Source organism: Calcarisporiella thermophila (assembly GCF_041956535.1).
Source record: "Calcarisporiella thermophila strain CBS 279.70 unplaced genomic scaffold VTP21scaffold_22, whole genome shotgun sequence".
Classification (NCBI taxonomy): Eukaryota; Fungi; Calcarisporiellomycota; class Calcarisporiellomycetes; order Calcarisporiellales; family Calcarisporiellaceae; genus Calcarisporiella; species Calcarisporiella thermophila.
In genome coordinates this window covers 104,993-129,152 of record NW_027192212.1, presented here as the reverse complement: position 1 = coordinate 129,152, position 24,160 = coordinate 104,993, and the positions used below count along the sequence as shown (strand labels likewise).

The 24,160-nt window shown below is 46.5% G+C and overlaps 16 protein-coding genes across 16 annotated transcripts; 11 read left to right on the top strand and 5 right to left on the bottom strand.

Moving 5' to 3' along the window:
* Window positions 1-782: 782 nt before the first annotated feature.
* Window positions 783-1,803, top strand: VTP21DRAFT_5370 (uncharacterized protein; the record flags this gene model as incomplete). The annotated part of the gene is made up of 5 exons (XM_069395884.1): window positions 783-833; window positions 897-958; window positions 1,023-1,108; window positions 1,218-1,499; window positions 1,565-1,803. The coding sequence occupies 5 exons, from the start codon at window positions 783-785 to the stop codon at window positions 1,801-1,803; spliced, it is 720 nt and encodes a 239-aa protein (XP_069247938.1).
* A 208-nt stretch (window positions 1,804-2,011) lies between these two features.
* On the bottom strand, window positions 2,012-3,541 carry VTP21DRAFT_5369 (uncharacterized protein; the record flags this gene model as incomplete). Its single annotated transcript, XM_069395882.1, has 3 exons — window positions 2,012-2,334; window positions 2,406-2,851; window positions 2,958-3,541. The coding sequence occupies 3 exons, from the start codon at window positions 3,539-3,541 to the stop codon at window positions 2,012-2,014; spliced, it is 1,353 nt and encodes a 450-aa protein (XP_069247937.1).
* Window positions 3,542-3,736: 195 nt separating this feature from the next.
* On the top strand, window positions 3,737-5,383 carry VTP21DRAFT_5368 (uncharacterized protein; the record flags this gene model as incomplete). The annotated part of the gene is made up of 3 exons (XM_069395881.1): window positions 3,737-4,060; window positions 4,124-5,002; window positions 5,066-5,383. 3 exons carry the CDS (start codon window positions 3,737-3,739, stop codon window positions 5,381-5,383), a joined length of 1,521 nt encoding a protein of 506 aa, XP_069247936.1.
* A 209-nt stretch (window positions 5,384-5,592) lies between these two features.
* Window positions 5,593-7,131, bottom strand: VTP21DRAFT_5367 (uncharacterized protein; the record flags this gene model as incomplete). Its single annotated transcript, XM_069395880.1, has 1 exon — window positions 5,593-7,131. The coding sequence occupies one exon, from the start codon at window positions 7,129-7,131 to the stop codon at window positions 5,593-5,595; it is 1,539 nt and encodes a 512-aa protein (XP_069247935.1).
* Window positions 7,132-7,791: 660 nt separating this feature from the next.
* VTP21DRAFT_5366 (uncharacterized protein) lies at window positions 7,792-8,155 on the bottom strand (the record flags this gene model as incomplete). The annotated part of the gene is made up of 3 exons (XM_069395879.1): window positions 7,792-7,963; window positions 8,043-8,058; window positions 8,140-8,155. 3 exons carry the CDS (start codon window positions 8,153-8,155, stop codon window positions 7,792-7,794), a joined length of 204 nt encoding a protein of 67 aa, XP_069247934.1.
* Window positions 8,156-8,517: 362 nt separating this feature from the next.
* On the top strand, window positions 8,518-9,340 carry VTP21DRAFT_5365 (60S ribosomal uL14 domain-containing protein; the record flags this gene model as incomplete). Its single annotated transcript, XM_069395878.1, has 5 exons — window positions 8,518-8,562; window positions 8,645-8,927; window positions 8,993-9,064; window positions 9,138-9,254; window positions 9,333-9,340. The coding sequence occupies 5 exons, from the start codon at window positions 8,518-8,520 to the stop codon at window positions 9,338-9,340; spliced, it is 525 nt and encodes a 174-aa protein (XP_069247933.1).
* Window positions 9,341-9,548: 208 nt separating this feature from the next.
* On the top strand, window positions 9,549-10,402 carry VTP21DRAFT_5364 (uncharacterized protein; the record flags this gene model as incomplete). Its single annotated transcript, XM_069395877.1, has 5 exons — window positions 9,549-9,551; window positions 9,613-9,766; window positions 9,827-9,911; window positions 9,982-10,115; window positions 10,179-10,402. The coding sequence occupies 5 exons, from the start codon at window positions 9,549-9,551 to the stop codon at window positions 10,400-10,402; spliced, it is 600 nt and encodes a 199-aa protein (XP_069247932.1).
* Window positions 10,403-11,221: 819 nt separating this feature from the next.
* Window positions 11,222-12,669, top strand: VTP21DRAFT_5363 (uncharacterized protein; the record flags this gene model as incomplete). Its single annotated transcript, XM_069395876.1, has 7 exons — window positions 11,222-11,317; window positions 11,389-11,533; window positions 11,622-11,732; window positions 11,800-11,986; window positions 12,045-12,158; window positions 12,229-12,483; window positions 12,546-12,669. 7 exons carry the CDS (start codon window positions 11,222-11,224, stop codon window positions 12,667-12,669), a joined length of 1,032 nt encoding a protein of 343 aa, XP_069247931.1.
* Window positions 12,670-13,297: 628 nt separating this feature from the next.
* Window positions 13,298-14,367, top strand: VTP21DRAFT_5362 (uncharacterized protein; the record flags this gene model as incomplete). Its single annotated transcript, XM_069395875.1, has 2 exons — window positions 13,298-13,527; window positions 13,611-14,367. The coding sequence occupies 2 exons, from the start codon at window positions 13,298-13,300 to the stop codon at window positions 14,365-14,367; spliced, it is 987 nt and encodes a 328-aa protein (XP_069247930.1).
* Window positions 14,368-15,449: 1,082 nt separating this feature from the next.
* VTP21DRAFT_5361 (uncharacterized protein) lies at window positions 15,450-15,728 on the bottom strand (the record flags this gene model as incomplete). The annotated part of the gene is made up of 1 exon (XM_069395874.1): window positions 15,450-15,728. The coding sequence occupies one exon, from the start codon at window positions 15,726-15,728 to the stop codon at window positions 15,450-15,452; it is 279 nt and encodes a 92-aa protein (XP_069247929.1).
* A 508-nt stretch (window positions 15,729-16,236) lies between these two features.
* On the top strand, window positions 16,237-16,593 carry VTP21DRAFT_5360 (uncharacterized protein; the record flags this gene model as incomplete). Its single annotated transcript, XM_069395873.1, has 1 exon — window positions 16,237-16,593. One exon carries the CDS (start codon window positions 16,237-16,239, stop codon window positions 16,591-16,593), a length of 357 nt encoding a protein of 118 aa, XP_069247928.1.
* Window positions 16,594-16,943: 350 nt separating this feature from the next.
* On the bottom strand, window positions 16,944-17,222 carry VTP21DRAFT_5359 (uncharacterized protein; the record flags this gene model as incomplete). Its single annotated transcript, XM_069395871.1, has 1 exon — window positions 16,944-17,222. The coding sequence occupies one exon, from the start codon at window positions 17,220-17,222 to the stop codon at window positions 16,944-16,946; it is 279 nt and encodes a 92-aa protein (XP_069247927.1).
* Window positions 17,223-17,962: 740 nt separating this feature from the next.
* VTP21DRAFT_5358 (uncharacterized protein) lies at window positions 17,963-19,905 on the top strand (the record flags this gene model as incomplete). The annotated part of the gene is made up of 5 exons (XM_069395870.1): window positions 17,963-18,184; window positions 18,268-18,445; window positions 18,535-18,721; window positions 18,893-19,491; window positions 19,577-19,905. 5 exons carry the CDS (start codon window positions 17,963-17,965, stop codon window positions 19,903-19,905), a joined length of 1,515 nt encoding a protein of 504 aa, XP_069247926.1.
* Window positions 19,906-20,882: 977 nt separating this feature from the next.
* On the top strand, window positions 20,883-21,596 carry VTP21DRAFT_5357 (uncharacterized protein; the record flags this gene model as incomplete). The annotated part of the gene is made up of 3 exons (XM_069395869.1): window positions 20,883-20,995; window positions 21,055-21,120; window positions 21,188-21,596. The coding sequence occupies 3 exons, from the start codon at window positions 20,883-20,885 to the stop codon at window positions 21,594-21,596; spliced, it is 588 nt and encodes a 195-aa protein (XP_069247925.1).
* Window positions 21,597-21,961: 365 nt separating this feature from the next.
* On the top strand, window positions 21,962-22,674 carry VTP21DRAFT_5356 (uncharacterized protein; the record flags this gene model as incomplete). The annotated part of the gene is made up of 3 exons (XM_069395868.1): window positions 21,962-22,006; window positions 22,067-22,229; window positions 22,307-22,674. 3 exons carry the CDS (start codon window positions 21,962-21,964, stop codon window positions 22,672-22,674), a joined length of 576 nt encoding a protein of 191 aa, XP_069247924.1.
* Window positions 22,675-23,051: 377 nt separating this feature from the next.
* On the top strand, window positions 23,052-23,610 carry VTP21DRAFT_5355 (uncharacterized protein; the record flags this gene model as incomplete). Its single annotated transcript, XM_069395867.1, has 4 exons — window positions 23,052-23,187; window positions 23,246-23,332; window positions 23,407-23,481; window positions 23,558-23,610. The coding sequence occupies 4 exons, from the start codon at window positions 23,052-23,054 to the stop codon at window positions 23,608-23,610; spliced, it is 351 nt and encodes a 116-aa protein (XP_069247923.1).
* Between the last annotated feature and the right edge of the window lie 550 nt (window positions 23,611-24,160).

Genomic DNA, 24,160 nt, shown 5'->3' with positions numbered 1-24,160 from the left:
CCAGATTACGAACATCATTATTTTGGCAATTTTCTCCTAGGGTTTTCGATAATTTTGCTAAATTCCTCCCTACAAAAAGTCCTCATTAGGATAATTGGCTAAAGCTGTTTGGGGAGTTTTTGGAAAGTTTCCAAAATCTATATTATAGATACCGATAAAATATAAAAACAAATTTTGTATTTTTTATATTTTAGCGGTATTTTTTACAACCCTAGTAAGAACCCTAATGTTTCAATTCCAAGTTTCACTATGCTCGATGTTTTTTATAAACGTTTTATAATATAAAACGTTTATAAAACTAAGTGCCCTACATAAAGTTTTGCGCCTGAAGGAAAAAATCTATCTCATTATTTGTCTAATAGTTATGGGCACATTTGAATTTATTCACAAGAATACCAATACGCGTTTGAATGGTCTGTTTAAAGTTTGCTACATTAAATCAATGATTGCCAGGGATACAATCGGTTAGCTTTATCAAAGTATGTTCAAGATAGCGAGGATATGCAGGCTAAATTATCAAAAGAGGCATAGGTATGGTCGTATTATAGACGGGCTTTCCGTCCACAAGCAGATACCAGCGACCAATTGTCACTCTTTGGGTTTCAACCGTCAGAGATTTCCTTAGGTGCTTTTATCCTGTCTCAATCTCCTAATTTTGCTTCGGGAAGTTCTCCCAATCTGTCTAGAAGCTTTTGCCACCGTTCTAATTTGAAGCTTCTATTACAAGCCGCAGGAAACCCTTTTCTTCAAACTTTTACCCCTTTTGAGAATATTGAAAAACAATGCCCAACGAATATATATTACATTACCACGATGTTATCTTAAGAAGAGAGGTTAATTGCTCCCATTGTTCATCCTTTACCTGCAGATTTTTGGTTTATAGTTTCATTATATAGGATGTGAAATTACTTGATACCAATGATTGGATCAATGATACCATCATCGAGTTCTATTATGAGTATGCCAGGCAGCCGGATCTCATTCTGAGTCTCTTATTGTTAATAAGTTATTCTTATTCCTAGGTGGCTAGAGCGAACAGTACTGGGTGAAAATAGTCATATCCTCTTATTAAGACCAGGGATGGTGCACCTGATCTCCCACGCAAAAGGCTAGTTTTAACTATTTAATTTTCGTTATCATGTTGGAGATTCCCATTGCATTATATTTTATTTACCATTATCCCTATAACCTTTTTTTTGCTTGAATTATTTTACCAGATACCACCGACTTCGTTTCAGCATTGCCTCCCGCCATTTCTAGGTCCACCGTACTCTTTATTCCTATTAACGATAACAACGATGGCCATCGCGCAGGTGGCTCACACTGGTCACTTCTGGTATTCTATCGACCCACCCGGGTTTTTTATCATTACGACTCGATGAACGACTACAATGAGCATCATGCCCAGCGCACTGCAAATAGATTTTGTCAATTGTTGGGAGTAAGAGGGGGGCCTTTAATAAGAAAATATGCATATTCAACGTTTGATCTGGTATGGGGTAGGGTCATTTCTTAGCTGCATTTTTCAGCCCATACCGTACATAAATGCTCATTAATCTCTCAGATGCAAAGTTTAAGAATATGAGAACACCCCAGCAAAACAACGGTAGCGATTGTGGGGTTTTTGTGATTTCTTTTACTGACGTCCTCGTCCAACGACTACTAACCTCGCAGCCCAGGGATGAGATGTGGGAGCTGAAGCCAGGGGACGTGTTACGTGCTTCGCAACAGAGAAGGAGGTTAAGGTCTTTGATTGACGAGCTGGTCTCTACTGCAGGTGGAGTTGGCCGGACAATTGGCTAAAATACTTGGTATACTCTATAGAATTATATGCCGTTATATATAACTTAATATTGTATTGCTTTTGCCTTTTTTTGAAGTAGCGCTGGTTATGTGTGATATATTTTCTTTATTTTATTTCAATAAAATAAAAAGTACTATGATAAAATAGTATACGTGTAAAAAAAAAAGTAGAAAAGAATAAACAAAGGAAAAAAAACGAATTAAAATTTTAAAAATCGTCCATCATGATATCATCAGCTTCGCCTATTATGTCCCCACGCGCAACCGAATTAGCGATCTCACGACGAATTTCAGGAGTGATAAGTTCATGACTCTTGTGTCGTAGCAGCTCAAGTAATGCTTCCTTTTGTTCAGGTGTCAAATCCTGCTTATATCTCTGCACAAACACAAGCAATGCTTGATGCCAGAGGACAGGCATTGTACGAGAGTCGGTACGGAAGCGGATAAAATGGTGCACAAGCGCATCAACCACCTTGTAGGGAAGGGCATATTTCTTATCGAGTAAGACGCGAATGAACAGAGAATTCGGTCCTAAGCAAACCAGGAATAGCGGATCAGTCAAAAAGGGCCAAAATTTCCCCATGCTCACAGATTCAACTTACCTGTGTAATCCATTTCTGCCAAACGTAATAATGCAGCACTGGAGTGTAGCACAGGTACGGAAACCTTCGTCAAAACGCTTCCAATAATGGCCGCCTCTTTCAGAGTACATGTGCCGCTTTCACAGAGGGGGAAAAGGACACCCTTGAAAAAGGCCGCGGGTTTAAACATGGCTTTTTTCAGTGCCATATACAGGTGGTAATTCAGTTTTTTGTTCTCTTGAATGTCATCACGCACACGATCCAGGAGCACGAAGGAGAAGAACTTTTGAACTTGGCGAACTTTAAGATTAGCAACAAAGATACGGGTGGCTTCATAGGTCGCATGGGGGGTCCACTGTTCAGGGACGGTGATATAGAGAATTTCTTCCCAGTTGGGGAGGGATGGGATAATTTTGAAAGCTTTGGGCAGTTTTCCGGACTTGTATCTGGATAGGAGGGTTCCTACTCTGAAAATGAAAAACAATATTTTAGCAAATCAATGGTAAATGTAGATTGGCTAGTTTCAAAATTTAGGCAGAAATAGGCACCTATAACTGCAATTATGATACTTACTTAGTATACACCTCTACTACTTTAGGATTCATTCCAGGTGGCATGGCCCTCTCGCCCTCTTCTCCCTCTGCTTCCTCTTCCCCGTGTAAGTCCTTATTTGACCCTCGCTGAGCCTCTATTTTCTCCATAATTAGGTCTGCGAGAGTTCTCCGTGCACGCGGTGCTGCGGGCATAAAAGCTTCAAGAATTTCTTGATCTTTTTCATCAAGCTCGAGTTCTTCGATCTCTTCATCGCCTCCCTCGAGTTCCTCGTAATCTTCCTTTACATCCTCCTCATTGTCACTATCAAATAGATCCCGAATAGAGTGAACTCGTTCTGTGGCCCTCTCATTTTTCACCTCTTCCTCTTCCTCATCGCTCATTTCTTCTGCCTCAATTTCATCCTGCTGCTCCCGCGCGATCTTTAGAATCTTCTTTGAGAGTTTAGCATCGACGTATGTAGAATCTTGAACAGCATTGCGCGCTTCACTTCGTGCTGCAAATTTACTCCGAGATGTGGGACGAGTCGATGGATTTTTTGTTGAGTCAAGCTGCACATGTAGAGGATCGTGTCTCTGCTTCTGGGTGGGACGGATTTTTGGCATGATATGAATATGTATGGAACGAGTGAAAAAGTAGATCTGATGACAATTGAATTAATTGATTTTGCCCAAAATCAATCTCTATAGCTTTAATATATGGAATACTAGCTGTGAGCAATCTCTTGAATAAACGTCGATTACCCAAATGAATGTTCCCTGTGACGGTTGTAAACAAACAACATTAATTGGCAGTCACTTATGACTGCCTTTGATTTCCCCTCAATTTTTAAAGCTTACGTGAGATTAGGAGACACCATTATAAACCTCCTCGACAACTTCCTCTTCATTTGCAAGTTGGGTTTAGGGATGTTGTCAGTAAAGTTCCAGTTGCTCCGCGCATTTTCATCTTCTATCACATCTCCCCTGCGACTTGCGATAGTGGGAAGTGGACCGGCAGGCTTCTATACTGCGCAGAAGCTGCTGAAGGAGATCCCGAGCGCGCAGATTGATATGTACGAAGCTCTACCCGTACCACATGGCCTGGTACGTTACGGGGTTGCGCCGGATCATCCGGAAGTTAAGGTAGAATTTAATTTGTTTTGCTTAATATAAACTCGCCTAACTCGATATGTGAGATGTATCCAGAACTGCATGAATCGATTTGACGAGGTTGCTGGTGATCCCCGCTTTTCATTCTATGGCAATGTGCTCGTTGCGTCCCATTCTCTGCCACTTTCCCAACTTCGCTCCGCTTACCATGCGACCATTCTTGCCTATGGCGCTTCCCAAGACACCCATCTCGGCATCCCAAATGAATCTGCTCCAGGCGTGTTTTCAGCTCGAGCCTTCGTGGGATGGTATAATGGGCTTCCAGAACACAGAGATCTCCCAATAGATTTGGAAAGAGTGGAAACCGTGGCAGTGGTGGGAATGGGCAATGTCGCACTGGATGTCGCGAGATTGCTATTAATGCCGGTGGAGGAGGTTGCGAAAACCGACGTGACTGAGCACGCTCTAAAAGCTTTAAGGGCCAGCAATGTAAAGCGGGTAGTTATAGTAGGAAGAAGAGGCCCATTGCAGGTCGCATTCACAGCTAAAGAGCTACGTGAAATGATGCGCTATCCGCTTGTTTTAGACCGGGAGCTTTTGCACGCGGAGCTGCAAAACCATGCCGAGTTTCTCTCGAAGAATCGGCCTATAAAGCGCCTGATGTCTCTTCTAGAAAAGGGAGGCGCTGCTACAGGTTCACGTCAGTGGGAGCTCAAATTTTTGCGAAGCCCTCGCGAAATTCTGCTTGATTCTCAGGGACATGCGCGTGGTGTGAAGATGGACGTCAACCGCTTAATAGGAGACGACCCAACCAAGGCCAAAGCTGAACCTACGGGCGAGTCCGATGAGTTGAATGCACAGCTGATCTTGAGAAGTATTGGATACAAGAGTGTCCCATTGGAAGATACACCGTTTGATATTAAGCGTGGAAGAATTCCAAACGAGCGGGGGAGAATCGTTGAGGACGGCAAAATTGTAAGCAGCCGCACACTCCCATTCAACCTTATCCTCTTTCTAAACACATCTCTATTCGTTTAGATACCAGGTTTATACACTTCTGGATGGCTTAAGCGTGGTCCAACCGGAGTTATTGCAACTACAATGCATGACGCGTACGAGACCGCTGAATCAATAGTACAGGATCAGGAGACATTGACGGCTTCAAGGGAAGAAAAGAAGGGAGCTGAGAGCATCTTGCCCTTACTCCAGGCGAAAGGAATTAAGCCGGTATCGTACTCGGATTGGAGAGCCTTGGAAGCTCTGGAGTTTGAGAGGGGAGAGCAGGTCGGAAAACCCAGAGAGAAAGTCACAAGCGTGGAAGAAATGCTTGATATCATCCAGAGAAATAGGGCCTAATTTGAGGGCGCTTAATGTATTGCCAACATAGAGAATAGAATGCTTTAGCTTTATTTCATGTGATTATCCAAGAGCAACTGTAATAATAATAAAATATCTCAAAAGCATCGACTGTAATAAGGAGAAACGAAGAATTTGAAGGAGGAAAGAAAAAAAGGAACTAGAATACAAAGCAACAAAAATAGGAAGGATGATGAGGGCGATAGACTTTACAAAAATCGTAACTGGGCAGCTGTGAATTGGATCGGTTTCCATTGCAGGCACTCGGGATGAATGACCCGCCGACGCTTATTCATGCTTTTATTGTGCTTATCAATGACACCATCACTTAGGCATATGATATGCTGTCCACGGTAATACTTAAGGGCGCCCAAGCTCTGTAGTGTGTGCTGGACGTCCTGGTTTGTGATACTGGTGGCCTGGCTGATCTCATCGATCGTGATCTCTCCCTTTGTATTGAGCAGCAAATCTACAATCACTTCTGACCAATAGGCACGGTATGACAGCAGCCCTAGATCCGAGAGGGGCTTCTCGGGGCTCCCCACCTTGCCTTCCTTCTTCGACAGCTCGTATGAGAATGCAATTAGCAATCGCCCATAGCCCATTCGCTGGTATTGTGGCAATGTAAGAATACAAGCGACATTGTAGTTTTCTGACGACTCTTTTTCCTTCGAGAAATAGCCTATCAGATGGCATCCATAATCGTCTCGTTGTGTCATGCAGTAGAATAAAAACGGGTCGACGTCGTAGTAAAGGGTCTTATGGTCCAGAAAGCACTTGGAGAGAAGACACAAGTTACGGCACCAAGTCTTCTGCTTACGTCCATCAATTTCAAAGAAGGAGATATCTTTATATCGATAAATCTCATTGCCTGGGGGGTGTCGAAGCTCGCACTTTGCGCGATGGCGTGTAACCTGCTTCAGTGAGAGGAAATAGAGGAGGCAGAATTCGCACACATATATTGTATCCGCATGGGCGAACTCCTGGGGGTAAGGGGAGAAGTACCAAGCTTCGACTTCGTGACGCCCAATCTGAATTCGATTGAGATTTTTTACGCGCGAGATCTCGTGCACGCTCTGAGTCATTGAGCCCGATGTCCGAAGCTTCTCGATCTCTTGCTCCTTAGACAGTGTCTTAGGCTGGTTAGTATTATAAGGTGCATCGAGATCGAGCATATCCTCGTCGTCGTCCTCGGCACCTTTGGCTTCAGCGTCAGGCCCGGAAGGCTTCTCACTTTCCATACTCTTCGCATCGTCCTCAGCAATCGTGGATGGTGGTTCTCTTTTTTTATGGTGCGGCGTTGCCGTCGGGGTTGCAGGCGCTGAGTCTTTAGAGTTAGCTTTCCCTTGTTTACGTCGCCCAGCCTTTGGTCCACGCGCTGCGGGAGATGGGGACGCATCCACCGGACTCCATTCCCTACCACCTAGAGCCTTGTTGTTGGATGCTTGTTTTTTCACCTTTGGATATTCTACCCCTCTCGATGGATCCAGTCTCTCGGCAGGAACCCATTCGTCCAAACGCTTGTTAAATTCGCAATAATGGACATAAAATTCAGCTTTGCTCGGGTCGCTATCGGGTGAAGTATTACGAATGGAGAGTACTTCAGCCTTACGGAACTCGGATTCATTGGGCATCACCTTCAAAACAAAGAGTTTGCACCCCACGATTACTGACCGAATATCGGCAGCTTGTGGTGCGGTGTGGGCCTCGCTGTTAGCAGGGGTGGAAGCTTGGCTTTCATCGCCCATTATCAGTTCTTTTTCAATAAACAGCGATCTTAGAAAAAAATATCAGCCAGTTATTAGAATCTACTGTATAATTTCAACGATTGGCATAGATCACGAAGTGATCAAGTGAAATGTGATTATGATCGAACACTCAATCTGGATTAAAATAATTAATTTGTTGTATGGGCCTCCCTAATGTGATTGTTCAGGAGGGTTTCAAAGATAAAGTGGCGCAGCAACACTACCATTAAAATTTAATGGTAATTTTAATATTTAATATTAAAAATAGCACCTTTTAATTGAGAGCTCATAATGCGATATTAACCTTGGAAAAGCAGCATTTAGGAAATACTTGGGCCCAAAATGGATATGGGCATAGTTCTTTAATTTTTCTTTAATCGAACAACACGACAAAGAGAATATAAGCGCAACTATTCAATTAATATATGACATTTATTTGCTTTGACTAGCTCGTTAGCATTGTTTTGCGAGTTTCCAAAATAGTTCAGACTCAAACGCAAATGTATAGTTCCAACACCAGCCTACTCTTCGCGCATTCCAATAAGATATAGGCTTTGAACAAATTAAAAAATGGGTATATATATACAAAATCACAAGGGGTTGGATATACATGAGCAAGAGCCTTGAACTACTTATTTTCATTTCTACGGGTATCTGCATTCAAGTAGCAACATCCAGCTTGTATGTGTTTTCATCCAGCAGTTGTTCAACCTCGTATCTTATTCTATCGAGCCAGGTGGCATCAATAAAAAGGTGCTGGTCGTCAAGATCTTGGATTAGAAAGCGATCACGATCACTGAGATTAAGAATAACCTGTTTAACAGTTGGATCGCTGGTAAAGAGCAAGAGTAGAAAGAAGCGTGTTATTATTTGATAAGAAAATGGAATGCTTGGAAAATATATAGATATACCATTCGATTAGAATTCCTAGAAAAGAGTAGATTATAAAATTAACAAAAATGATTTATAGATCGAGTATGCTAATATATAATATCCTATATAATTTACCTTTGATGGCTCTCATTTTCCCATCCTTCAAGTGCTACTGAAAGGGAGAAAGAGAGCTGGACTTGAATCAACAGTACCGTAGAAAAAATATACGATGACAATCAAAGGTATAAGATTTTTCTGAAATCTAATTCGACAAGACGTAACTCACTTTGAAGCAATAATCCTCCTCTTTCCTCCTTCCTATCCGCAATACTTAGCTTTTGATAAATTTATTTTTGAGTTGCCAACATGTCTAAGGTAAAGATATTGAGAATAGTGATGGATGAATGGATGGATGGATGCTAGAGTAATTTTTGTTGCTAATACTCTTCAAATTCTTTATTTTAGAGAGGTGCGTATTTTTTACCATATCAAATCCGATCACGATCTCAAGCAATGATAGTTTCTGTATCATCGAACGATTGGATCGCTGCTCTTTTTGTTTGGGACTATCTATTATTTTATATTCTTGGAAGCTAACTTATTCTTAATTCGCTTTTGCTCTGCTCACTCGCTTTTTCAGGTCGCGGTGGTGGTAAGTAATAATGCAATTCGCGATGTGATGCTAAGAATGCCATCTCATGTATGTCTGTCTTCTATGTTAGCATCCGGTAACAAACTGCGCATGACGCTCGGTCTTCCCGTCGGCGCTGTCGTTAACTGTGCAGATAACTCTGGTGCGAAGAACTTGTACATTATTGCGGTTAAGGGCATTAAAGGCCGCTTGAACCGTCTTCCTGCTGCTGGTGTTGGAGACATGGTTATGGCTACCGTGAAGAAGGGTAAACCCGAGTTGAGGAAGAAGGGTAAGTCTGAAGTTTTCCGTCGACTCAACTTGAGTGCTGATTTATACAATGGGTGATTTTCTTAGTTATGCCCGCTGTCATTATTCGCCAGCGCAAGGCATGGCGCCGACGCGACGGTGTCTTCATCTACTTTGAGGGTAGATATGCTTTATTTTTCAACCTTTTGCACCACAATATATTAATGCTTTCTCCTCTGCTAAACCCTTATAGACAATGCTGGCGTTATCATCAACCCCAAGGGTGAAATGAAGGGCTCCGCAATTACCGGTCCTGTCGGTAAGGAGTGCGCTGACTTGTGGCCACGTATCGCTTCTAGCGCCGGTTCCGGTAAGTAAAAATTAATAGCGCAATCAACGATTATCTCTAGTAATCTCGTAATTTTTCTCCTCTTTTCTACACTTATAGTCTTCTAAATTCACCCTCTTGTGCTTTTCTATTGTTTTTTTTTAACATTTCTTTGCAAATAAAATTCCTTTATTGTAGCAGTATTTTCAGGATACTATTGAAGTAGTTTGTTATGGGTGTGACTGGTTTATTCGCAGATCACAAATAAACAATCTTAGGACTATTAAAATTGACCTAAGTTATTTCCAAATACCTAAAAGTATAGCCAAAACCACCATGGTCAGTTTTAACTTATCATTTCGCCAATGTTGCTAGCTAAATTCCCTCTCTGTATCGTTAGCCAAATAATAAGCGCCATACGCTCAAAACAATCAAAGGAAAGGAGGCGCTTCATCCTAATTCTCGCAAGGCAAATCAGGTGAACCGAGCATATATGCGAGTGGATCGACTCGAGAAAAAGCGGAGCGAGAGAATCACAGGGAAAAATCCATTAGGTAATGACATTATTAGGATTACTTGATAATACTGAGCGTCTAATTTAAGAGCATTGATAGTGGAACGGTACTTATGGTTTCGATATGCAATGGATGAAGAGGTCGCCTGTCTATCCAAGTCGGAGGTGCATGACCTGATCGAGATGTGGGTTTATTGCAAACTGTCTTTCACCTCCATAATGATAGAGATTGATGTAATGTATTTTGCTCTTTAGGTACTTGAACAGACACAATGAAGAATTGAAAGAACTACAATCAACACGCCGCGAAGGCCGGCCCAAATCCCCTCGAGAAGATCTCTTAGAAGCACTTATCAAAAAGGAGCGTCAAGAGTATATTTCTGGGCTTGGTAACTATCTTCAGCTTGCTCGACATTGTTCTTCCCTGAGCTTATTTGTTACAATTTTTGTAGATATTCCCGATCTTACCATCCCCAAAAATGTTAAGAAATTGCGGGCTTGGGATGGCGACGTCAACTTCTTGTCACAATTGCGGATAGAGCGCTATCGTGATCCTGGCCATATTGCAAACATTGTGTCCCAGGTGCGACAGACTACAGAGAAACGGGCAGGGACCAAAAATGCAATGGAAGTGGAGAATGAAAATGAGGGGAATAAGGAGATAGAGATGAAATAGTGGAGAATACGCAGATACATAGCTATTCATTGTACAAATATATATTCCCATATAAAATGCCCGTCTTATTTATTGTTCTGAGCCCATTTGAGGATAGAATTTGGATATACAGCTCTCTTCCATTCAGCCAAAATTGATAGCCATGCCATTTTCTCCTGCGGTCCTTTGAGTACAGCCTTAAGCATTTCAGCACACCCTAGTTTTTCATTGCGCTCATACGGTAGCTTTTGAACTTTTATTGTCTATACGATTTAAGAAGTAAATGAACTGTTGAAGGATAAACCAAGAATTTAAAGGGGGGGTTCCAGAGTCTAGTGCTAAGTGATGTTTTTTCAGTGCAAAAATCGAAATTCTCTAGATTAGGTAGTGCCTCTCTATATGCATGAACAGGATCACACTTTTTGAGCCTGGAGAATGTTCAGAGGATAAACCGATTAGCATTTCGAAGCAGCACTTTTCAACACCCTAAAAGAACGCAAATTTACAGTGCAGGGGAGGGACACGTTCAATTTCACTTGTTTAATTACGGTATGGATGCACTGTAATGGCTGGAGTTTCACATACAATTAGGCAGGTTTTGACCAATTATTAGGCCAATCTAAGCCACATTTGGCGTCGACTAACAATTCGTCACCAAAAATCGCCAATAACAGTCAAAAATTTTTGCGTCAAGAATTTTTTTCGCTCTTTTTCCAGTTTATTTTTATTTTCAAAGAGAACTTGACATTTTTTTCAAAATCTCCACGAATCATTCTGTGCCAAAGACGCTCCCCTTCTGATCAAATCATTTAATCAGCATATATCCACAGCATAAACACAATGAGGTCAGCACAAGTTGAAGAAGAGCATCAAGACCAACACAACATGGAGGAGGAAGAGGGCTTAACTGGCCCCATTCACATTCAGAAGCTCGAGGTGGCCTATTGTGTACAAATCTTTAACTTTATAACAGTCTGCTTATCCATATATATATATAAAATTAATAGGAGTTCGGAATAGGTGCTTCAGACATTAAGAAGCTTGTCGAAGCGGGCTTCAACACGGTTGAATCAGTCGCTTTCTCTCCACGTAAGGACTTGATTAACATAAAGGGTATCTCCGAAGCCAAAGCAGACAAGATCTTATCCGAAGGTATGCATTATTTACAGTTTTTCATTACTTTTCTGGATCAATCTATACCTAATTCATTTCCCGATCTTCTTTTGCTCAATATAATCAGCATCAAAGCTTGTTCCTCTTGGCTTTACAACGGCAACGGAATTCCACCAGCGTCGCAGCGAATTGATCACTATCTCCACTGGATCAAAAGAACTGGATAAATTACTTGGTGGTATGATTGATTATTCTTCACTAATATAAGATCGTTAATGCTGAGTTGCATGTATGCGCTATTGTAGGAGGAATCGAAACCGGTTCTATTACGGAGCTCTTTGGTGAATTCCGTACTGGAAAGTCACAATTATGTCATTCCCTGGCTGTAACCTGCCAGCTTCCAGTTGATATGGGTGGAGGAGAGGGCAAATGTCTGTATATTGATACTGAAGGAACGTTTCGCCCCTCGCGCATTCTCTCTATTGCAGAGAGGTAAGAAGTGAGAGTTTGCGTATGTGCAGCTTACACCCACTACATATTTGACTCTTAGATTTGGACTGAATGGGGAAAGCGTGCTCGACAACATTGCCTATGCGAGAGCCTACAATTCCGACCATCAGACGAGTTTATTGATCCAGGCTTCTGCAATGATGGCCGAATCACGGTATGTCATAACGATATATATCAAAATGCACTGACGCAGTGCACTAAATGCGCCCTCCGCTCGACCATAGGTTTGCCCTGCTGATTGTGGACAGCGCTACCGCACTCTACCGTACCGACTTTTCCGGGCGTGGAGAACTCTCTGCACGGCAGATGCATCTTGCCCGCTTCCTCCGGAATCTCATGCGGCTAGCCGATGAGTTTGGCGTTGCTGTCGTGATCACAAACCAAGTCGTCGCCCAGGTGGATGGGGCGGCGGCTATGTTCAATGCCGATCCGAAAAAACCGATTGGAGGAAACATTATGGCACACGCATCCACTACTAGGTTAGCAAGACTTATTCGCTCTACGGAGATGCAGCGAGCGCTGAAAGTTCTATTTATTGTAGGCTTTATCTTCGCAAGGGGCGAGGAGAAACGCGCGTGTGTAAGGTGTACGACTCGCCGTGCCTACCCGAGGCTGAGGCGGTATTTGCCATCCATAATGATGGTATCGGCGACGCAAAAGACTAAAAATCCATCATTCCATTTTCTTTGGTATATTTGTTTTTGTTTTCCTGCTTGCTTCGTTTATTTCTATTTACGTAATATACTGGTTTATTTGCCGAGCACAAGTACAAGCACAGCCTTCTATATTCTGCTGGTAACGAAAAACAGCAGGCCGCAAGGGAATATGGCCCCCCATTTCGGGCTGCATTGCCGCTAGGAAGATGCCTCTGGGCTTCGAGGGGAAGCGCTTCCAAGAATGGCACCCCCGCGTTTGCATTACGTGAAATGGAACATTTTCACACCATCCACCGCGCAATAACTCAAATCCCCTTTGGATTTGAAACAATAGTATAAAAAAGGAGATAGACGTGAAGGGAGCCGTCACAACCACATGTGAATATAATAGGGACCCAAAAAAAAAATTGTACGCTGAAAATTCTAAAAAGCCTTTAAGAAATAGGTTCAAAAAACTTCTTGTTTTGGTTTTGATCTTACTTTGTTAGAAGATTTCTTCTCAGTTGGTTTCCATCTCCATTCCGCCGCCCATCATCCCAACTGTCGTCGGCATCCCCTCCCTCCCCTCTTCTCCCCCTCCTCCCCGCCTCTCCCTCTCCCTCTCCCTCTCCCACTCAATACGTCATAGCGTGGAAGAATGAGCAAATTCCACAACGGCTACTCCACGGCGGAAACCTACCAACCCAAAACCCCCCACTCCAAGCCAGATGCCCTTCCGCCCTCGGCGTCACCGAGGAAACCGCATCGCCCGCGGCACCACGGCACCGGGGATGAGAATGGTGCGCATGCGCACACCCAACCTAACGGCACCCACGGCGAGAAAAAGAAGAAAAGGGAGGAGCGATTCCTCAGAAGCGGGAAAGTAATGTAAGTATGCGCTCCGGACCATAGTGGCCCTTGGTGTTCCATCTCTGCTCACGCCCTGCTCTTCTTCTCTTTGCGATCGATAGAGAGGCCACATTCAGTGGATATACGTTCTGCCTTCTTATCTCCATTATCCTTCTCCACCTCTATAACACGCTTGCCCTCGCCCCGAATCCGGCCAACATGAAGGTGTTTGCCCAGTTTTTCCACTTCTCGGCGAGTGTGCTGCTCACGGGATTCCTGGTTGCCCACCTCAAATCGTGGATCTACCTCGAGCGCTTTGGAATCATCTATGGGCTCCACATGATTCTGAGCGGATGGGCGCTGCTATTCTGGGTGTATCCTCCGCCCCAGCTTTCGGTGGAGGTTGGAAATCTGCCGCATTGGGCCTCGAGGGGAGCATTTCTGCTCTATCTGGCGGTCCTGGTGGAGCGGCGCGACCCGCTCAGCATCGTGGTGTGGGAGTTTCTGACCCGCAGCGACATCAACGGGACCCTAGGCTACTACCGGAGCTGGTGCATGCTGGGCGCGTCCACGGGGTGGGTCGTGGTCTGGGAGGGATACAAGCGCCTCACCTTCCTGCTCTACCACGCCACGGAGGGGCACATGGAGCGAGAGGCCCTCCCCCCCGTCACCCACATCCTCTTCTGGGGGGCGATGAGCGGGGCCTTTCTGACCGCCTTCTGGTCCTTCTGGCACTTCCAGTTCCGGGGCGTGGTCTGGCGCAAGGAGTATCGCGAGGGCATCGTTGTCTGGTTCAGCGATGGCTATCATCAGGCGGCGGAGGTGCGCTCGAGCTACCAGCTCCTCAGCAATGGCAGCCATTTCTGGTCCTCCCTATAAACCCCAGCCTCTTAGAGTACTAGTCTTATTCAATGTTTGTGCCTTAGACTATGATCACTTTTTCTGTTGTTTTCTCTTTTGTATATTTTTTTTTTCATGCTATTTCCATGTTATACTACTAAGATTTCCCCTTCTTGCTTTCTCGGCTCCTATTCATTCACTTTTTCTTCCCTTCCTCCCCCCTTCCTCCTCCTCTCCTATTCCCCCCCCCCCCCCGTTGGATCACTATTTCTATTTCTCTCCCGCCCCCTTTAACCCTTCTCCGCCTCCGGCTTTCTCGTTTCTTTTTCGCTTTTTCTTTTCTTAGCCATCCCATTTATTTTACTATCTGCATAATGACTTTCTATGTTTCTTTCTTCCTCTTTTATCTTTTTTTTTTCCCCCATGTTTTATAAAACTGTTGATGATCCTCTTTGGAGCCTTTCAAGTCTTAACCTTTCAAATACCACCTAGCTCGCAATCAATAGGAATAAATGGGGATTCCTCCCACTTTCTCGCCCTCTCCTCCAGCAGAACCTGGACCAGGCAGTCAGCAGGACAAGGAGGGAGAGGGGACACTTTTCTGACCAAGCTATCCCTGCCACATCTCGTTCCTTAGGTAATCTCACAGAAACGTTGCCCATCAACTCTAAATAATAGGCGTGGCGGTGAAAGTCAGCAGAGGATCGCTTTGTGCACCCATCAGGAGAGAGAGATGACTTTAACACAAATCCAGGTTCATATTAGAAAGAATAAAAATTAAAAAATATAAATGTAAAACAAAAAATAATAAATAACAATAACCGGGAGGTTAATAGATCTCATTCAGTAAGGGGAGGAGGACGAGGAGGCATAAAGGGAGGGGCGACCTAGGCGACAAGCAAGGGGGAGGGAGGGAGAAGAGGACTGAATGGAGACCAAGTATCATATGTACAGGAATGAACGTGATGCGAGTATACATTTTATACCATAACATAATACAATGAGAGGAAGAGGTTTTCATATACACGTCATCTACAGACTATGACCACTGGCGCGTGCAACACCACTACCGTTACCGCCGCCGCCACCACTGCTACTACACGCTCTACTCCTACCTGCGCCTATGGCTCAGCCAACAGTCCCGCGAGGGCATCCCTCCGCGCCTCGACCTCTGCGCGCATACTCTCCTGAAGTTGAATCAGCTCTTCGCTTGTCCACTGGACGCCCTCGGGCTTCCCGAAGAGCCAGCCCAGGAGGGAGATTTCGGAGGAGCGAACGCGGAGGCGTAGAAGGGAGGCCGCCTTTTCTCCGGGGGTGGGAAGAGTGACGGGTGCGGCTGCCGCAAGAAGAAGGCATGCGAAGAGTAGGGAGAAGAGCGCGATAAGGGACTTGAATTGCATGGTGCGGGTGATAGTCTTCGATGTCTGTTGTTGCTGTTGCTGTTGTTGATTACGGGAGTTGCCTGGCTCAACCAAGTGAACGAGGTAGATTGGACTTTGGGGTAGCGGCCTGCGCTCGTGAAAGCAAACCAAGTGCCTGGATTAGAGAGGAATCAGCAGAGACCAGGGGGGAAAGTGGGCCGAAGGTGGGGGAGGATTCCGCGGGAAGAGGGAATTAGGGGAGGAGAGAGCCGATGGGAAGAGGAGAAGCGAGCCGATGGGAAGAGGAGGAGAGAGCAGAGGAAGAGACGCTCAGAGTTCAAAAAGAGTCACTTTTATATACTCTACTACAAAACAAAGTGAAAACGCGTGAGTTTGCGGATCCTCTATGTGTGAGAACCGGCCGCGGATTGGTGCGGAGTGTAATTTAAAGTTGGCCAACTTAAGCTTGCGCGGGGCATGCGATTGGGCGCTGGGGCTGCTGATTTCTAGAGGGGAGGGGAGCGGCGACAGAACCGCAGCGCGGTGAATGGGCGACGGGCAGCAGAGGGTGCGACAAGGCCAAAGCTCAGGGAAAGCGGCCGCGCACAAGCGAGCTACGCGACAAGCGTTTGCCGGTGGCTGGGCTCCGGCTCAGTTGCGGCCGGACGGCAGAGTCGCCACGGCCCCGGCGTGGGCTTTTTGTGGAGCCGGTGGCAGACGCTGTCGGGGAGAGCAAGGGGCAAATCCAGCGCAGATTTCTTTGCAGGCGCCAGCATCCAACGAAAACCGCCAAGTGTTTTGTATTGCGTCACGTGAGGACGGCCCTAAGGACCAGAGGGTGCGCTTGGTTACCGGGAGCGCGATGGGAGCGCAGAGGCACAAGCTGAGAAGGGACGACATTTAAGGAAGACGGGAGTCCACGCAGGCCATGGGCAGGCCGGGTGGCTTAGGGAAGACGTGACGGCGGCTGGGTTGCCACCATGGCCGACCGCGTCTGAAAGCTTTCCACCAGCGCACAAACTCCGGCTTTCTTGGATCACTTTACGTCACCAAGATTGGCGCGCCCAGCCCTGCCCCACCCTTGCGATGATTAGCAGACACATAAGCTCCCCATTCATGGGCCTTAACACGGCCCAATGCGCATGCTGCAGCACGGCTGACTTTTCTCCTTCACCGCACGGGCTCTAGCTGTGCCCTTCACCCCACTGTTTTTCCTCCCTCCTCTCCACCCTCTGCATATGCATGGATCAGAATTCAAGGGAGCGTGTACTCCGTCGCCTTGAGGCGTCTCAGCCACCACGACGTCACTCGCTCTAGATAAGGGGGGGGGGGCGGCCACCATGGCAGGGCTTCTTTGCCCCCCCCGCAAAATCGCAAATTGAAGCCTACGGCGGCGGCCTCACTCTCCCCGCCATCCGTGCCCTTGACCAGCTGGCGATAAGGGGTCGCACAAAAAGCATAAACACTCTGATCACTGCGGACGTATGGCTGTTGATGGTGCATGCTTGTTGCACCAGACGGCAGAGTAACCATTGCCACTCTCAGAATCGCGGGGCTGGATAATTTTCCTATATTTTTTGCTCTCTCTCCGTCTTTCGTAACCCCACACAGAGTTGCATTAGGCTTCCTTCTGGGGCCTTTTTTTTAGAATTCAGACTTTCATTTTTCGGCTATGTGTTTTCATCCTGCCTCAAAACTTAAGCTAAATTCTCTTTCCCCTGCCTTCCTCTAATGAAATAGACGATGATGGGGAGGGCAGACGTGACGGAGACCAAAGGCCCGAGACGGCGGCCAGAGCCGGCCAGAGCCCGAGCAATAGGAAGCGAGGGCCAGCATGATTACGAAAAAAAAGAGGTGACATTGCTTATTCTTCACGCTCTCCCAGTCTCGTCTGAAACGGATTAATTATTTGCAATTTCCCCCCACCCCCATCCATTTCGGACGGCAGTCGAATCCTTCATTTTCCACCGTGAGAATTTACCGTTAAATAATCGAGGCTGTCACAAATAAATTGGAGTCTTGTGACCCAAATACACCGTGAACTGAAGAAGTCCCACGAGTTAAATAATTAAAAATGCCCGCGGATTCAGAGGCTAGAAGGGCTGTTCAGAAAATTTATTTAAAGCGGCTGCTCACTTTGAGGTCGAGTTTTTTGTTTCTCTTTTTCACACCCTCCATAACCAGCCTTAACCATCGGAATTCTCCATCCCACTGCCATCGAACAAAGAGCCTGCATCTGTACCCATCCGAAAGAGCGAAGAACCAGCCTAACTATGATCCGTGTCCTTGCCGTTTCCCTTGCACGTCACTATGCCGCCCGGCCTCTCGCCCTGGGCCTCCCAGGCGCCCGAGCCCCCGTGCGGTTGTTGGCCACCGGCGCGACCCAGGCGCCTGAGTTCCCCCGCGAGTTCACCGTGCTGGAGGATCCTCGTGTCCACGACAAGTCGCTGCCCAGCTTCATGGTCGGGACGCAAAACGGGTTTCTTCCCCGCCAAGTAGGTTGACATTCCGGACATGCTCATGTCGCATTCCCGTGATCAACCCTTGGCCTCGCACTAACCCCCACCTCCCTCCGTAGGACCCCCTCGTGGAGCTCCCCAGCCGCTTTGGAGAGCTCGAGCAGCTCCTCAACGACATGCCCGTGAGCAAGCGCAACGGACAGCCGGGCCTCCTGGCCCAAGGCAAGTTCGGCGACGCGGCCCTAAAGCTGCCCGAGTACGATGTCCGCGACGTGATCGACAACCAGGTGCTCTCGGGTAGGTTGATAGAGCCTCGCTTCCACTCCCCCCCACCCCCTCCATGTGATCTTGTGTGAGCTCCAACTCAAGCCCTCTCTCTCATATAGCACTCTATCGCGACTACACTTTTGCCGCATCCGCATACCTCCTTGAGCCCTGCGACCTGCGTTATCGAGCCACTCGCGACTATGGCATCGGCCGCCAGATCCTCCCGCGTAACATTGCCGTGCCGCTCTCCATTGTTGCACAGAAAATTCAAGCAAAGCCTTTCATGGAATATGCACTGAGTTACTGGTAAGGCAATTTTTCATTCGGTTGAATTCGCTTTTTTTTTCTTCTTCTCCTTTCTTTCCTGGACGATGACTTGCATCCGGGCTGTCTGCTCTTGCCATTGTGCTTGGGGTTATATAATTGCTTCTCCATCGATCCATCGACTGCTGTTCTCATCTCTCCCCATGCCTATAGCCTATTCAACTACAAGCGAAAGGATCCGAAGGGAGACCTCTCCTACTCCAATCTCGAGTGCATCCGCAGTTTCGAGGGCTCTGCCTCGGAGTCAGGGTTCATCCTTTGTCATGTCGCCATGGTGGCTCACTCGGGGCCGCTCGTGAAGGAGAGCATGCGCACCCTCGAGGCCGCCGAACACCGCGACCGAGTCGCCTTCAACACCGGGCTTCGCAACGTCCTCAATACCTACCGCATCATTAACAGGGAGATGGAGGAGATGTGGAAGCGCTCCGCGCCCGATGAGTATCTGCGATTCCGCACATTCATCATGGGGACAAAGAGCCAGCCCATGTTCCCGCACGGAGTAATCTACGAGGGCGTGAGCGACGAGCCCACCTTCTTCCGAGGCGAATCGGGCGCCAACGACTCCATGGTTCCGCTGGGCGACAATTTGCTTGAGCTGACCCTGCGGATGCCCGAGAATCCCTTGACGCAAGTGCTACGCGACTTCCGATCCTACCGCCCCACGAACCACCGCGAATTCCTAGAGCATGTGCAGCAGAGGGCTTCCAAGGCCGGCGTGCGGCGGTTTGCGGAAGAGGATCCCGAGAGCACGGGTAGGTCCCCTCCTCGGATGATGGCGCTAACTAGCAATCTGGTGAACTAACTGAACTTGCTCCCCCCTTTGTCTGCATCCCATAGCCCTCTATCTCGCCAACGTGGATCAGATCCGTGATTTCCGCCACCGCCACTGGCAGTTCACCAAGAAATACATTCTCGAGCACACCGAACACCCCCGCGCCACCGGCGGCTCCCCCATCGTAACCTGGCTCCCCAACCAGCTCAGCACGGTGCTACGCGTGATGGAGGAGGTGAGTGCCAATATCAACACCAGCACCCTCTCGCCGGAGCTGAAGGGGCTGGTTGAGGAGATTGGAAAACGTGCCGTTGCTCAGAGACGGGTGCTCGAGCGAGAGGTGAGCGAGCTCCGGAAGATTTTCAAGGACCAAGATCGGGCGGACCTTATCTGAACAGGTTGAGCGAGCATGGTGGTGTTGATAAAATATTTCTTATGTAAATGTTTCCCATTATACATTATGACGATTTGTTCTGTCTATCTATTCTATCCCTACCCCTTCTCTCCCTTTTCCTATCTACCCCTTCTCTATTTCCAATGAGTAGAAGGCCAATCTTGCTACACACTTACAGTCTTTTAATTATATAACTCTAAAAAAATGATAATAAAAATTAAATAAACCCTCTCTACCAAACTCGATGTAGAATGGGCTTCCGCATAGCCTTTGTCGTGCGACAGATCCATTGTTAAAAGAGGTGTATTTATTAATGTCAGTAGTGGCTTTCATCAGATACTTAGAGATCATTGGCCTACTGACCTAAGTTGGCCGTTCTCTCTTTGAGGTTACAAGCCTAGGAAGGAAAGATCCAGGTGTCTTCGAGTAGACTCCAGATTGGCCTGCATTCTTGAAACTCAGTTTGGTAGAGGGAGCTGTGATAGAGAATTGAAAAAAAAAAGAAGGTAACATGGATGGTCTAGTGGGTGATCCAATATAGGTAAAAGGGATCAGTTGGCATTGCTTCTTTTCCGTTTGCATCCTCCCTTATCGTGGAGTGGGAGTCAAACTAAAGGTTTTACCCTACTCTCGGCTCCAAGAGAAACCAGCCCAGTAGAACATAGCAAAAGAGATCGAGGCCACTATTGCAGGGGTAGGGAGGGGGCGATACGCGCCATAGGGATTATACACCAAGAAGGCTATGCGGAAGAGATGAAATGTGACTTAGAAGGTCTCCATGATCGGGAAAAGAATTCAGGATCATTAATTTATTGTTTCGACCATAATTGGAATTGGTATTGTCCCACGCCCAAGGTATCTCGATATAGGCCCCCCGGGGGGTGGAAAGGCGTTTCTACTTTTCTTCACACTGCCAATTCACACCAGAACAAAAACACCTTACAAACGTTTTGTAAAAGAAAAAAAATCAAAGAAGCATGGATCCTACTACGCAAAAGAATCGTGACACGGATGTCCCTTTGAAGGAGCAAATCCATGACCTGTATGAGCTCGTAGACAACATGAAAACGGGCCTGTTGTGCACTCGCCGGTAAGCTAACTTCCTTGCTCGAGTCCATGCTTTCTGTGTTACAACGCCGTGCTTTGTAGGAGCGATGGGTTTTTGGTGAGCCGAGCCATGAGCGTTGCATCGAGAGCCAAGGGTATCGATTTCTGGTAAGTGAACCCGACCTCTCGTTCTATGATCCTTTTGAGGTTGACCTTGGTCCATTATACTCACTAGGTTGTTCACCAACAACCAGAGCCACAAGCTCGAAGAACTTGCCCATGATCCTCATGTTAACCTTGCATTCTTCCGCGACTCAACCCAGGAATGGGTTTCCATCTCGGGCAAGGCGCGAGTCGTGGATGATCGTAACCGTATTCGGGAACTCTATACTCCGACATTACGCGCGTGGCTGGGCGACCTTGGAGATGGAACGCATGATGGCGGGAAGGATGACCCTCGCCTGAGCTTGATCTACCTCGAGACGCACTCGGTGTGCTATGCCCTGAAGGACAAGGGAGCCTTGGGTCGGGCGATGGAGATGGCCAAGGGGGTTGTGACGGGAAATGTGCCGAAAATGCAGAGTATTAGGGAGCTTGGCGCGGACGAGGTGACTCTCGCGAGAACCTTGGAGACTGAGCCTTAGAGGACCCTGTCAAACTCTAACTCCATCGCACCCCATAACCAAAACAAAGTAGTGTGAGGGTCTCTATACGGCTGGTGTTAATAGCTTTAGTAGTTTTTTTTAATAGCAATATAGTCCAAAATAGTTTGTGTATTCAATCGCTAATGGCCATAATAATAATAATAATAAATATGTAAAGCGCAAATGCATCAAGGATCGGATTCAATGAATCCTATCCGCCTATCGGGATATCTCCCCTCTTAGGACGAAATGTCATAAGCCTCTGCTGGAGTTTTATTTTCAGTTCCACAGAGGCACTAAGAGATAGATCATCCCATCATTTTAGAACGGTGCACACTAGGGAAAGAGAGAGAGAGCACGAGATCATGACAGAATTGAAGGAGCGACTCCTCAACTTGGCCACCAACACTGTAAGTTTTCTCCTCACGCCTCCTTCATTCTGTTTCTTTGACGTTTTTCTGGACATCTAGTGGATTAGCATCGGGCTGACGCTCGGCCTGCTGCAGGTGTCGCGATGGTTCGATTTTACTAATCCAGCTGCTCTGTTGATCTTGCGCGTTCTATATGTGAGCGCCCAGTTAACTGTGCTCAGTCTGAGCTTCCGCCTCATCAAGCTTATTGCGAAGAAAGACGGTAAGCAGGAAGGGGTCATTCCTCAACCAATCCCATGGCGTTCGTCCCTAACGCTGTGCTCCATCTCCGCCCAATAGATCAGACCCAGCTGAAATATGTAGAGCCCCCGAAACCAGGAGAAACCGAGTCCGAGCTCATCACCACAACCTATCACGACTACGATCTCACAGAGGCCAAGAAGCTAAGGTCCCAGCTTCTGATCGGTATGCTCCTTACGGCGGTTATCCACTTGTGGTGGGGAACCTGCCCCCCGCTTGTCATCCAGCTTGTGCTCCCGCTCAAGAGCTTCCTGACTAGCAAGGTTGCACTCGTGCATATTTGGGGTCAGAGCGTGCGTCGGCCTTTCAAGGTGGAAGGACCCTTCGGGCAACTTATGCAACAGCCGCTGACGGACCGAGCCAGCATCAAGAAGATGACCAAGGGAAACAAGAAGAAGAAACTCTAAGGGTGGGGGCGACGGCAGTACTAGTCATTAGTTGTATCATGGTTTTTTATTTATCGGTTGAATAATATATATGAGCGTAACTGGATCCCTTGGTTCGGTTTTAAAGAAGAGAGCACTTTGGGTGGCGCAGCACGTCCCAATGGCAACCCAAATTCCGTTTTAAGGCTCCTACCTGCACCCGCCGTTTCTCTGTTTTGTGGAGAAAAGTGCAAAGGTGAACACAACCAGAGGATAAAAGGAAAATCGGGTTGAGAAGAATAAAAATATCCCCTTTCCTCCCCAAATCGCCAGTGGCACCCGAAATGCTCATCTATCTGACATTCAAGCCTACTTCTTCTTCCCTTCGCTTCTAATTTTTGACCCTAGAATTTGATGCCATGACAGAATCCGCCACCCCAACCAAAGTTCATCTAACACTACTTCTTGTTTCCGGCCTCCGGCACAGTTTTGTATTTAATTCACAGGCCACGGTGTGGGAAGTTAAAAGAGAAGTCTATGATTCTTGGCCGAAGGGTATCTATCATTCTCTTGCCTTTGTCAGAGGAAGTGGAAATTCACTTCTCTATCTTAGAATGGCAGGATGAGAAACCCATATCCCCTAACCAACTGCGGCTATTATATCTGGGGCGATTCCTGGACGAGCACACGACCCTGGAGTGTGAGTTGCTAGCTGTTTATTCTTAGCATGTGAACTGATCCAATAACTGGCGACTTTGGAATGCATATAATTAGCGAATCGCATTTATGCTGGATCATCAACAGTCGCCCATTTGACCATCAGGCCTTTTGTGGACGACGATGATGATGGTATGTTGGTTTCTCACACTCTGCTTTTGTGCCCTATGGTACTAATGTGAACACCGTCCTCTTGAATCGCATATAGATATAATTAAGCCTAAAAACGCCCAGCAATGTCGCCTCTGTACCATATTATAATGTATCTATTATTTTATTAAAATACCCCCCCTCCTCCCCTCCCCATCATTATTCTCGTCTCTTTTATTATTCTGTGTTGTTTTTGCAATTTTATTTTATCATATCTCTGGGATGGATAGTCATTCATGTCGGACTTTTTGCTTTTACTTTGGAACATTTTCTATCCACTGCTCAGTGCAATCCGCTCTTCTTCCGTAGAAGACCCGGGCTACCTTATTTCACCACGGCTCTATTTTGTTTACTCCATGTTTAATATTCATTTTTGCTGGTTTTGCTTGACTATCTCATAAGATACTGTTTGCTTCAACTGCTTGGGAGACATTAAAATAAGTGTATTCAATTCTATGCCAAGCGCGAAAGAGTAGTGAATGGGGGAGGAGAGGGAGGGGAGGACAGCCCAGTGGGGACGGAGTGGAAATTTGCAAGAGAGAAAGGTAGGATAGGAAATATATAATGAGGTGTTCAAAAAAAAAAAGGGGTGGGGGTGGGGATGAGAATATAGACAGGCAGTCAAACATGGGGAAATCGAGCATATCCTAAAATACGAATT